General features: G+C 36.3%; 1 protein-coding gene across 33 annotated transcripts in view; it reads left to right on the forward strand.

Moving 5' to 3' along the window:
- Positions 1-12459: 12459 nt before the first annotated feature.
- LOC149565432 (Protein kinase superfamily protein) overlaps positions 12460-13549 on the forward strand; it is a 50266-nt gene continuing 49176 nt past the window's right edge. For all 33 annotated transcript variants that reach the window (XM_089818930.1, XM_089818933.1, XM_089818939.1 and 30 more), the window contains exon 1: positions 12460-13061. In XM_089818930.1, the coding sequence (XP_089675056.1) occupies positions 12636-13061 (426 nt within the window). In that variant the 5' untranslated portion in view covers positions 12460-12635. The remainder of the gene's footprint in view (positions 13062-13549) is intronic.

Here is a 13549-nt window from a genome sequence, read left to right on the forward strand (position 1 = left end):
ATTTCTTATCTTGTGCCTAATCATGATATGCAACACATTTTTATTTCTAATTTATAAGAAAAACATTAGGGATAAGATTCTCTTTGCTGAGTATACCTCCTTTTCACACCTATGTGTAGTGCTTCACCATTACCAGTTACAAGTGAGTCAACTCAAGAGCTCTACTCTGATGGCTCCTATTTCCAGTAATAAGAGTGATGTCAGTGAACATTTAAACAAGTTCTCTAAATCTAACAACTTTATCAAAATCAAATCTCCACATACAGATGATGATCAAGTGGCTACTACGTCTTGAGGTTTGACTACTTTTTTCTCTATATTTCATCCTAATTGCCAATATACTGACTTATATGAGCCTTTGTCTAAGGTGATGACTAAATTGATTCACACTCATGTTCTTAATCTTCCTCCTATTTGTCCTATTGATCCTATTAAACCTTTGCCTAAGTCTTTTGATTCTAATGCTTTTTGTCAATATCATTGTCAACCAGATCGTGATACTCAAAATGGTTATGATTTGAAGAACCTTGTTCAAGGCCTTATTGATTCTAAGGCTATTTCAATTTATGTTCAAGTTAATCATACAAATAAGTATGTTGCATTGCCTAATCAAAACTTGTAGATTTACACTAATCCTTTGCCTTCACACTCAACGAATGTCATTAATAAACCTTCTTCTTCTTATTGCCATATTTCTTATGATGAGAAGATAGAATAAATGAATCGCATTGAGTTACAATATCAACCTACAATTTCTTCTCCACTTGATCCTCAACAAACACCTCCTATTATTAGCTTTAGTTAGTCTAATATGTTTAATGCACTTAATGGTCCTCTTTACATCACTGCTGGAGTGGTTCATATTCCTTCTCATGGTACTTTAGTTGATCCTTCCTCTGTTGTGAATGTCATCACCAAAGAACACCTTTTTAATAAAGGTTTACATAGAGATACTTATGATCCAACTCCTGTATGGATTCAAACTTGTAATGATTTTCTTTATTGACCTCAAGGCTCTATCACTTTATCTGTTATTATTTTAAAGAAAACTATTTTTACTACCTTTTTGGTTATTCCTACTTTTTATCAATTTAAAGTTAAGTTGGGTATTCCATGACTTTTTTCCATGCAACTACAACTTCTCCTATTCATAATTGTTAAATTTCCTCATAATGGAGACATTGTTACTTTAATCATTCTCTTTATAAACCATCACATCCTAGAGATTGTGTTGAGATTGGTTTTTATTGGCCATCTCATCTTGAGAAATCACCTACTCGTCCCGATCATCTATGTAGAAACTATAAAAAATATAAAACATAGAAGATTATGGAGCTTAGTCTTCCCAAGGGTTGTTTACCTCTACCTGTCTTGCCTACTTCATCTGCACCTTCTAATTTTGCACCTATCTTGCCTTCTACATCCATCTCTTCATCTCCTACATCTCAACCTATTGATGTTACATTTGTGGAACCTATGGTAGTTGATCTGTAATCAACATGCTCGTTAATGTTGCAAGAATTGTCAAGCTAGAGCTAAGGCTCAAGCTTGTTCTCTTTCTTCTCTACCTACATCTTTTTCTCAACCTTTACTTTCCTTTGATCACACCTTATGCGAGTCTTTGGAGGAGGTTCAACAAGGTAACACTAAGCATTTGGATAAACATGATGATTTTGTTCATATTTTAGATTCTGTTAATCTAGATATGGATGATACTTTAGATGATAGTCGTGATGATGATTTAATTATTGCAGATAACGATTTACCTAACATGTTTTATATGTGACTTATAATCACTCCTAGTAAAGAGCGTAGTGACTCTCAAAGTCCTTGTTTATAACTCATTGTGATTCCTACTACTATGGATATGGTTCCTCTACCGAGTCACCATCCTTCCCCTAGCATTTCAGATCAAGTGGGGCGGGCACGTGGAATGCTTGACGTGAACTCCATCCATAATGATAGTTTTTTAGTGTTCTTGTGTTGTGTTTCTCCTGTGTTGTGCTTTTGTTTTCTTTTTTCTTTTTTATTGCTTTAAACAATCACTATTGCTTTGTTGAGTGCAAGGGGATAAAGTGATTGCTTTGTCATCTCTATTCTTATATTTGTATTTCTCTTCTTCTATATGTCATTCTATGTTATGTTGTGTGTGTGTTATTATTTTTACTAATGGTCTTGTTTAGTCTTCCTGGTTATTTATGATATGGTATCACTGATTATTTTTGGTCTCCATGTTATTGACCCAAAAAGACTCTTCTTTGTATCTCTTTTGTGTCTTTTCCTCCATTGTGTCATAGTTCTACTTCCTTTTGGTAATGATGATATTATCATACTTGACATAATATTACACATTATCATATGATCTTATTGACCCCTTAGTTAGTAGATCCCTTTTGTGTCTTATCTTTTTGTTTTGTATGTGCTCATTTCTCTTGCTATATTTCTCCTCTTGGGGGCATCTCCTAGTCGAAATGTTATTTCATGGATGCAAGTATGCTCTGTTAAAGCTATTTCTCCCATTAAGGTATTTACAATCAATTTAACGTGGGGGCATACACTTTGCTCATCCTTTTTCCATGAAATACAAATACACTTTTTGTGTATAGCTTGTAGTATTTCAACCTTAGTGCTTGGTATGATTTCTAAGGTATACCCAAATCTATGCACTGTTATTTCATGCCTTATATTCTCTCTTTTTTCCCTTTTTTGTTTCCAAGAACTCTGGATAGTTCTTAGGGGCTTGGTCTCTTTTTGGATTTCTCTTTAAAATATGACAGTTTGGGAGGCCTAATCCTTGTTTTTGACCCTTCTTTTGAATACTAATAGTTTGGGAAGCCCGATCTTGATCCCATAAGGATACACACATCCTTATGCCCAAATCTCATTTTGATTCTTGTTTTTGGGTCATGGAGCTCCCTTGAAGTTGAATCCCTTGATGGACTGACTAGCATGCAACATACACTTGCTAGACCATTTGGTTCATCTCCGATGGGTTGAATAACATGCCACACACACATTCTAGACTATCAACACCATTCCCTTTTTGTGGAGACATTTTCCCATAGTTCTTCCCTTGTTCCTTTTCCTTGTGTGGTTCACAATAAGGCTCACAAACCTTTTTAGGCAAGCAACTTACTGTTGGAAGTGGAAAGGAGAAACTAAGAGGGTAGGGGTGAATCAATTACTACAAAAACAAATTCAAGTCCCTTTAAGATGTCAACACAATATAAAACCAAAACTTGTTGTAACTCGGTTAACATTGAATATTTTACTGTCACTCGGTTAGCACAGAGATCTTAAGATATTAATGTAATTAGCCTTTATTAACTTAGTTGCAGAAACATAAAGGAAATAACATGAACACAAGAGACACTGAGATATAACGTGGAAACCTGATTTGGGAAAACCACCAATTGCAACTAGTTATTGTTTTATCACTCTTCTGAAGTGAGCCCTGTTAGGAGCCAACCTTATTAAAAGTTACAAAACACATTGTTAGGTGTGACCCTATTAGCGGATTTAATTTGCCTTGTTAGGAGTGGCCTTGTTAGAGGTCTTCAGACACTTTAATCTAGAAATGCCACCTTGTTAGAGGATTTGTTGAATAGTTGTTTTTGATTAAGTAAAACAGGTTTTTTATAGGGGTTCCCGAAACCCACTAGTTAACAACATAATAAAACTAATAGTTTAAGTCTAGCTACCAAGCAACAGATAAAACAACAGGCTTGACCCAACCAACAAATGAAAGCAAAGATCAAAAGCCAGAGAACAAGCAAAAACTAGGAAATGCGATCAGGGGACAAGTTCTTTAGCCAACTCTTGTTTCTTTAATTCCATCTTTTTATTGACCTCAACCTCCTCAGTCTTCAAGTGATTATCGTCTTCAGAAGCCACCTCTTCCCTCTCTCTCTTTTCCACTCTCCTTTTTCTGCTCAGGCTCTCCTCCTACAAAGAAACCTCCTCCTCAATCACCCTGGTTCCCTCTATGTCCTTGTCTTCCTTCCCCTTTTTATTTTCCTCCACCATCTCGTGCAACTGAATGATGTTATCATTTAGACCTTTAATTAGGTTAAGGCTCTAATTAGCTCAGTTGTGAAGCATAATCTCCATCCTTTCCACCCTTTTTTCAATCTCTAAAACCCTAGCCTCCAGTTTTCCTATTTTGACATTCTCACCCACCCCTTCCAGCCTTTCCTATTCATGCAACCCAATTTTAATTTCCTCAATTTCATAAAATATCCATTTTATAAACCAAAAATTGTCCACAAGGTTATTTCTGGCATTGTTCAAGAGGTTCTTACTCAATTCCTGTACATTGTTACTAAGAATCACTAGGCCTGGATCAATGAGCTCTTCCAACTAAATTTTTCCATCCCTACCCTTGAGCACCTCTGGGTTAATATGTTCTCTGACAAGCCCCATCTTTGTTGTACTAGCATGAAAATTCCTCCATACAGTTTTTCTTCCTTTTTCATCCAGAGAAACTATAGTTTTTACCAAACCCTCTTCCTCCTTCCTCTCTTCCAAAGCTTCAAAAATACTCTCCTTACCCTTTCTGTGAGCCCTCTTAGCTTCCTTCTCCCCTCCTCTTTTCCTTTTGGTTGAGATCTCCACCTTCCTACCTGCCTATGCCTTAATAGGTCCTTTTTCTCTCACATTGCCTTCCCTTTCCGTGTCCATCCCCTCTTCCTCATCATTATACTCATCCTTTGATTCCTCCTCCTACTTTATCATTTTCTCCAAACCTCTCCATGGATTCTTTTTGTTCTTCTTACCCATATCCTTCATGATTTGTTGAATAGTTGTTAGGCTTACTCAGTTAAGAGATTTGATTCACTACTTCAATTATTAGTGAATAACAATGACTTGACTTGATTGCTGATGCAACTAACTTTGCTAATTCAGATCTCAGTTCTACCTTGATTACTTGGCCTTCCTTGATTAAGATATTCTTTCAGCTTGATCAACTTGAATATTCAGCCTCTTTTTAAATATCCTTCAAATTCGCTTCTTAAATTCATCTTCTTTAGTTCCATACTTCAAACCTCAACTTGACCTTTCATATACATGATCTACCTTGTTAAGTCAGCTTGAATACTCTTTCAATCAATCAAATATTGTCCCTTAAGTCGGCTTGTACTAACCAATAAATTTATCAAACTCAATATGTTGATAGTCAACTAATACAAAATTGAGTACTCGATCAACACAGAGAATTCCTTTGTTAACTGACCCAACTTGGTTAGAATAGGAGTTCTAATGTTAACCAACCCAACTCGGTCAATACTAACTTCATGCTAACTTTCCTTTGGTATCCGGGTGAACTCAGTCAATATATGATCTACTTCATTAACCAACTCAACTTGGTCAATATTGTCTCTGAAAGTGGTTATCATTGAATGCTCAACATACACAAGAGACTACCTTTGATGCCCGAGTAAGCTCGACTATCACTGATTGCTCGGTAAAGACTTTGATATTTTGTGTAATATCAAAGACAAAATATAATTGAATAATTATTCTCAACACTTACAACCCTTTGTTTGTAGTGCTCATCTCTCTTATTTTGACTCTAGATGTGACAAGACTCAAATATGTTGGGGGTTTGATGGTTGACAAGCATGCCACAGACACTTTCTATACTATTCAATGCCATCCCCTTTTTGTAGAGACATTTTCCCCTGCTTCTTCCCTTTTTCCTTTTACTTGTGTGGTTCATAGTAAGGCACACAAACCTTATTGGGAAAGCAACTACACCCCTTTATGTGTAATGCTTAGCTCTCTTATTTTGACTATGGATGTGATAACACTCAAGTCTATTGGTGGTTTGATGATTTCTTTTCTCTTTAGGCATAATAAGATTTGTTCTTTTGCTCTTGATCTACTTTACCCTAAGTTTGAGGAAACTCACTCTCCTACTAAATTTGGGGCTAAATACATCATCTTAAAATGGACACACTTTCCTTTTAAGACCTTTAAGCTCCCTCCTCTTCATGATTCCCTCTTCAGACCGTGGATATGCTCGTGCTTGCTCTCTTTTCCTCTTCTCTCTTCCATCTTTCCACCTTATCTCTATGGCATCTTTTCTGGCTTTTTGTGGCACCCAAAACCTGTCCTCCTAGATTAGGTCGATCTAGCCCTCGATAGTTCCGAACCTCGGGGCTCAAAAGTCCTTGGGGGTTTAATTACTTTTTGACCATTATCCAGTCGACTTGTATTATTTTCCCACCTGAAAACTCATATATAAGGAGACATGGAGACTTCATAATCATAATTCCTATCTCATCTCAAATATCATGAACATCAAGCACTTGAGCTCTTTATCTCCAATGAATATTTTAGTCTTTTGCATTCAAGGAGTTCGAGCATTCAAGCATTTTTCAAGGAATCAAGCAAGGATAATTATATCTTGCATTAGAGAATCCTTTGTGATGATTTCCTATTCAAGATCTAGCTTATTGTTGGTCATCAAGGGAGGAGATTCGCATTGAATCACTCATTCTCTTCATTGATGCATATCCATATCCATGGCACCATGATGGAGTTATGATAGACCCATTGCAAAGTGTGGAGATATCCTACATTCCTAATTCAAGATCTATATTACATACACATGGGCAAGGTGAATCCTAACATTTATCTTGTTCTTTACAGTCCTTTACATTTACATTTCTCATTTACGGTTAACTCCTTAACCTAGGACTTGACCAAAACAAGACCTCATCAAACCCAACCCCCAAACCCTTCTTTTTTTTATGTTGATTTGTAGGTTGAGAGTGAAAAGAATTGTAGATCTAGAACCTATAGTTCACGAGCTTTTGGAGTCGTTAGTTTCAAAGCTATGAATTATGTCAACCTAGTTGTAGGATGTCCTTCCAAGTCGACCTAGATCTTTAGCCTTAGACTCTGGGGAGATTTTTGGGTTTTGTTCCTTTCATCATTTTATTTTGGGATTCTATGAATGAAAGTTTATAAAAGCTTTAGATCCAAAAGTTATTGAGCATAAATATATCTTCCGCTATGCATTTCAAGGTGAGTCTTTAACATTTCATTTCATATCTTTACCCTAGTTTTGCATCTTAATTAGGTCGATTGTATTTGCACAACATTTAGGCCTACATTTCTTATGCAATTAGTTCAATTTCACGTTCACATTATCTTATCAAAGGGCCTAAGAGAGTGTATTTCTCTGTATTGGACTCCTCTTTACAACCTGACTTTAGTATTAGCACCCTTCTCCCTTTGGGTCCTAGCTAATCTAAATTGGATCATAAGTGGAATCATACTTGGAAACCCCCCTCTTTCCATCGTATATACATATTTGAATGGCTCAGTGCCCAGAAAAGCAGAAGTCTACATCCTACTAAAGTGCTTACATTTTACCATTGAACAAGCCCCACTAAACAAAAGGGGCATGTAGGCCAATCACAATATCCACCATTCCTTGAACCCCCACTTAGCTAACATCTCCTCATAGGACTTATTCATTGTATCATTGGAAAATGGAAGCACTTCCATTTAGGACTAGTTTAGCCCTCCCAGTAGGTGGTTTGGGGTCATGTCAAGCCCTTTGGATGCATCCTCAATTTAGATTTAGCTTTTTCCCTTGATTTTGCCCCCTTTTCTACTTTCTTTCTGCATTTTTCTAGCATTCTAGATTGAGATCCTGAGATTTGTGACCTGAAGGTCAAGGTTGATCTCAACCCTAACCTAGGTCAAAGTTGACCTTGACCTTGGCCCAGGGTCCAAATTTCAAGGTTCCATGATTTTCGGATGTCAGGTTTTAGAAAGAATTGTTTTCCCACTTCCAGGTCGACTGTTCTAGTCTCCGAAATGGTAAACTCTTAAATTTCATTTAATCCAAGTCTATTTCTAGGGTTAAGGGCCTAATGGAAATTTATTTCTCATATGTCAGCCTCTCTAGGAGTTTGTGCCCTGGATCTCTATAAAAGGAAGCCTTCTCCTCTCATTTTCTCTATCTCTTTTGGAGGATCTCTTTTTAATCTCTCCATCAAGTTTGGAAATCAAGCATCCACCTTCAAGCATTCAACCCTTAAAGCATCCATATTCAAGCATTCAAGCATTCAATTCATCAAGGAAATTCATTAGTAGCCATTGAAGGATTCAAGCTCTATGGAGCCCTCTTGTTGAAGATTCATCCATTTCCATTCAAGCCTCTTCCCAATCCAAGATCCATTCAAGATTGGTTTTGAAGATCTAAGACAATTGATTTGAGACATCCTACATCCTATTCTACATTCATTTAGAGAATCCATATTTGTGGATTCAAGGATTTGAATCCTCCACAAGGGTTCAACATAAGCAAGGTGAATTATTCCATTTACTTTGTTTATTCCAACAATTTCATCAAGGTTAATTCCTAAATTGGGGTTTGACTAAGGGCAAACCACCACACCTCCTCCCCCCCCCCCTCCACACACACACACACACACACACAAAAGAAAAAGTTTTCCTTGCAGGTACAGGTGTGGAACAATGAATATCAGTGCATATTTGGATATCCTTTTTGCCGAACTTTCAGGATCCACGAACAAAATTTCTATCAGAGCTATGCAGGTCAAGGTTGAATATGTCTACTTAGGTCAAGGTTGACCTTTCCCCCAAATTTTTTTATTTATAGGTTTTGTAGATCTCACAGTTTTGGTTGAGAATAATGAAAATAAATAGTTTCTGAGACTATTTGATAGGGTTTTCAACCGATTATTTTTTCGGAGATAAGTAACTTTTTATTTCTTCATTTCAATATTAGTCTCCTATATTTACATCTTGTATCATAAGAATTTATATGCATGTATAGAATATTGGTTTAGGGTCTCTTTCAAGTGCACTATTCTAAAACCCTATCTAACCCCATATTTTACATATTACATTCACCATGATTCCTTTGATGATATCCACCTTGGATTTCTTTCATCCCAACATAGGTAGCGACACCTCTTGAAGAATCTCCCCTGCATCCTATTCATGAACCTTGTCTAGTGTGTGTTTACACTTGCATCTTCTTTCCTCTGTCAACTATCATTGATCGACCTCCATTGGTTCATGCACTCCAACAACTCTATCCATGTCATCTTGGCTTTGTCCCCTCACTTCACAATCAGTGTCAAGGTACCAAACACCAAGAATGGTTGAAAGTCTTCCTTGCTCCTTCCACACAGTGCCATCAACCCTCTGTTGTGTGAAAACCTACACCAATTTTTGTCACATTTAGCCACTACATGACACTGAAATGCCACAATCAGTGTCAAGGTACCAAGCACCAAGAATGGCTGAAAGTCTTCCTCGCCCCTTCCACATAGTGCCATCAACCCTCTGTTGTGTGGAAACCTACACCAAATTTTGTCATATTTAGCCACTGTATAACATTGAAATGCTTTGTATAGATTTCCACCCTACACAAAGATTCTTCCTTATTTTGAGCAAGTAGGAATGCCCACATACAAAACATGGAAGAGATGTCCATATCTGTGGGGGGATGGAAGTCTCCTACAATGAACTCCTTACCCAAAAGTTTATTCAAAAGGCAAATTAACTCATCCTCTTGTATCCTAAAAACCTCCCCTAGCCTATGCAGTGTGATCTTAGATCAAAAGTCAGGCATCTACTTCTGCTTCAGGGTCTCCACATAGAAATTCACCTCCATGACTCATTCTCCTACTAAGCCAACACATAGGTTGTGCCAAAAATTGCAAAAAAAACATTTCATTTAAAGTGCCTCCCACATCTAGAGAATTTCGTAAGAACATCACCAAAAATCATGATTGCATGGTACTTTGATTCTCCATTATACTTTGCTGGCCAAGTAACTCACATGCCTCACCGCTGCCATTCACCATATAATGAGTTGCTAAGGTGCCTCACATCATTATAAAATCATCCCAAAAAAAAATGGGATTACAAGGGCAATTTAGAGAAATCGTCAACCATCTCTATTTTTTCATTCATCCCAACTCCCATATTTGCCATCTTGTCCATTATTTGGTTCCCTTTGCGTAGTGTATGAGAGACTTCATAATCGTCAAAACTTTATGTTAACTTTCTGATGCATTTAGTTTGTTTATCTAAAAATCATGTTTCCATTTTGCCCTTGAGAATCCCATTAATTACAATTTGTGAATCTCCTTGAAGATAAATTTTCTTCTATCCATTTTGCAATCTAAAGTGCATGGATCATTGCAAAATACCCTACTACATTATTTGGTCCTTTTGGTGGAGATTTAACTCTAATGGATAGTTTGTTATTCTCCGTATCTAGGATGACACATCTCACTCCACTCTTGCCCAAGTTTCCTTTTGATGCACCGTCAAATTGCACTTAGACCCATCCATCTCCAAGCTTTCCATCATTCTTGACATTCTTCATCCCTGACAAAAGGATCTACCCTTGGGAGCCCCTAAGCAAGAGTATTTGATTTTATAAGTTTTGATAGAACGTTGAATAATAGTTTGAATGACTTTTACATTATATATATATATATATATATATATATATATATATATATATATATATATATATATATAGTCTATTTAATAAGATTATAAATTAGATTTACATCATGTAACACAAGGTAATTTAGAGGAGATTACAATTAAGGTAGTTATTCATTTCTTTTCTTTTGGATTGGTTTATTTAGGACTTCTTTCATTCTAAGAAGAAATTTGATAGTTGAGTACAAGTTTTGGTTATCATTAAATTTTTTGAGATGATTATTGTAAATGGCTAATGTTTTAATATTGTGTTGGGGTGGGTGATCTTTTGGAAAACCCCAATGCTTCACCTTTGTGAGTATCATTAAATTTGGGTTTTTCTGAGAGATGGGTTCTTCCCAACCATTATAAAATAACCAATGAATTTGACTTGAAAATTGAACAATTGAATCATGATAACAATATTACAATTGGACATAGATCAATATAAGTACAAGAAGAATACAATTTTCTCATTGAAAAGAAAAAATAATTAATCTTCCATAAGGCTCCCTTAACACTCATAACTTAGTATGATTATATATATATATATATATATATATATATATCTATGTAGATAATATTAGATATACATAGCTAACAAAAGCTAAGCTACCATACATGTACCAAAGTAAATATTAAGAAATTTTATGCTCTAATTATATTATCATTTATATATATTTTTAATTTAGTATTAATGATAATATAAAAGAAATGAGAGGAGGGTAAGGATCAAACTTTGAGTTTCGTAAATCCTTCAAACCAAACTATGCACTAATTGGCTCAACATAAGCTTCCACATTGCTAAAGCAACTTGTAAGGAAAATCAAACAAGTAGTTCATTAAGAGTCCACACAAACCAAATTTATAGAAGTAAAACATGAGTTTTTTGGCTTTCTTATGAGATTTATATGTTGAAACTATGTTGACTAGAATGATCAATTAACTATTTTATTTGGTCTACATTGCATATATATGAAAATGGAAACAAGTTATATTAGAATTATACTTAACATAACACATGATACCCATGTTTATTATCTGAGTAGGCAGATAGTGCATAACACAATCCTTACTGTGCAATATCTACAAGAAGGTATTAAATATAATTTGGCTTGATTGAATACATCATATCTAACAACCTAACAACTATTGTTATGTCTTATGATTTTGAATTATGTTGTATTTGGTTATTCAACTCCAAGTTTTCAAAATAGAGTTTTATGTGTAGAATATTGAATGAATCCTCCTCGAATACATCCCCCCATAATATTCTTGAAACTCCTTTTGAATCTATAGGTGGAAAATGAATTTCAACTCAAATAGGTGAATTTTATCTTACATAAAGTAAGGGTAACATAAAGTAAGGGTGGTTGAGGATATAACCACTAAATTAATGGAAACCTAAAAGAAGGCATTTAAGTGTAATATGGAAAGGAAAGGAAAGGTAAGGAAAGGTGGTTTTATAGTCCACGACACTATGCCATAGTTTTTGGGTTTACATATGGTGACAGTGATATGGGACTACCTTGTACTCTTTTTCGAGAGGCGCTTGGCGCTACAAACGAGGCGTACATACCCTACCCCCCAATGGGATTTGAACTTGTGACCTCTCTTTCAAGAGTACAAGTTCTCCACCACTAGGCCAACTCAATCTGTTTTCCCACTTTCATTTGAATGATTTACTTAATCAACCCACATCCTTTATTTGTATCTATTTATGAACTCATGACCTACATGATTTCAATCCCTTCAACCTCTTCAATAATTTAAATCTTTATGATGTTAACCACAATATTAAACACGAAAAAATACCACCACCTTATTCCCTATATAAGTCAAAAATCAATTAAAAAAACTCTCAAATTGTAATATGTCAACGTATTAGACCATTCAGCCGAAATAAACACAAAACTAAAAGGAAAATTGAATTTGTTGTTACAAAATGAGTTGAAGCACGTGGTTGGTCTCATTATGCGAAGGAGATGAAAGCAGAAGCCCGAAGGCTCAATTATTAGTCATTCTCCACCGATACTGTCAAAACATAGAGAGACTTGTTTATTATTATTATTTTATTTGGGATTTTCGCTGTTTAAGGTAAAGATTGCGTTCGTCTATCAGATCGGCATCCCTGTTTCAGGAAGAAGATGAGCGCGCAGGAAGCAGCAGACATGGAGGCGGAGCCCTACAGAAAAGACACGCGAAGGAAGAGAGGCGAAGATGACACATACGAGTCCTCCAAGCGGCACAAACACCATCATCACAAGGACAGGGATAAAGATAAGGATATACACAGGCATCATCATCGCCATCACAAGCACAAACACCACCACCACAAGAAACAACGCGGTGACGAGACTGAGAACAATCTCGCAGACGGAATGGAAAAAGAACAAGGGTTTCGATTTCCTAGGGTTTCTGCTCATGATGATGATGAGAAGGAAGAAGGAGAAATCGTGGAAGACGAAGAAGAAGATGGAGTAAATCCTGCTCTTTCCGAGATGGAGTCTGGGGAAATACAGCCTGATGAGTCCGGCTCAATCTTTAGGGGGCTTGAGTCAGCCGCATCTAAGGTACTTCATTATTTTTGGCCTTCGTATTAGAATTTTTTTCGAATGCCCTCCAATTTTTAAGTTCGACGTGTACCTAGTTATGGTTAATATCTGATACAGGGCTAATAACTTATTGTTATTGTAGGAAATTGAGTTCACATTGCTCTCTGCTTTTTCACTAATCACTGAAGTTTTGTGGCCGTATTAGTTTGGCGACCTTGCGTGCAATTTCCTTTTTCTTTTTTTCTTTTCTGGGTTATGGTGAGTTCGAATGAGGTTCCAATAGTTTGGGGAGTCTTGGTTAGCGACCAAGACAATAATGGTCTTAAATTCCGCATGATTCACCTCTGTACCACAACCGTAAATGCTACGCCTCCCCCTCTCACAACGCACGCGCACAATACTGTAACATCAATATAACTTTCATCTGCATGAGCTGCCCTTGCGATCATCGTCTGTGTTTTCCAGCAGCTTGACCATCCAGCCCACCCCAGAGTACTTAGATCTGC

Source organism: Cupressus sempervirens, chromosome 3 (genome assembly GCF_028749045.1).
Source record: "Cupressus sempervirens isolate cs-2001-9-10 chromosome 3, ASM2874904v1, whole genome shotgun sequence".
Lineage (NCBI taxonomy): Eukaryota > Viridiplantae > Streptophyta > Pinopsida > Cupressales > Cupressaceae > Cupressus > Cupressus sempervirens.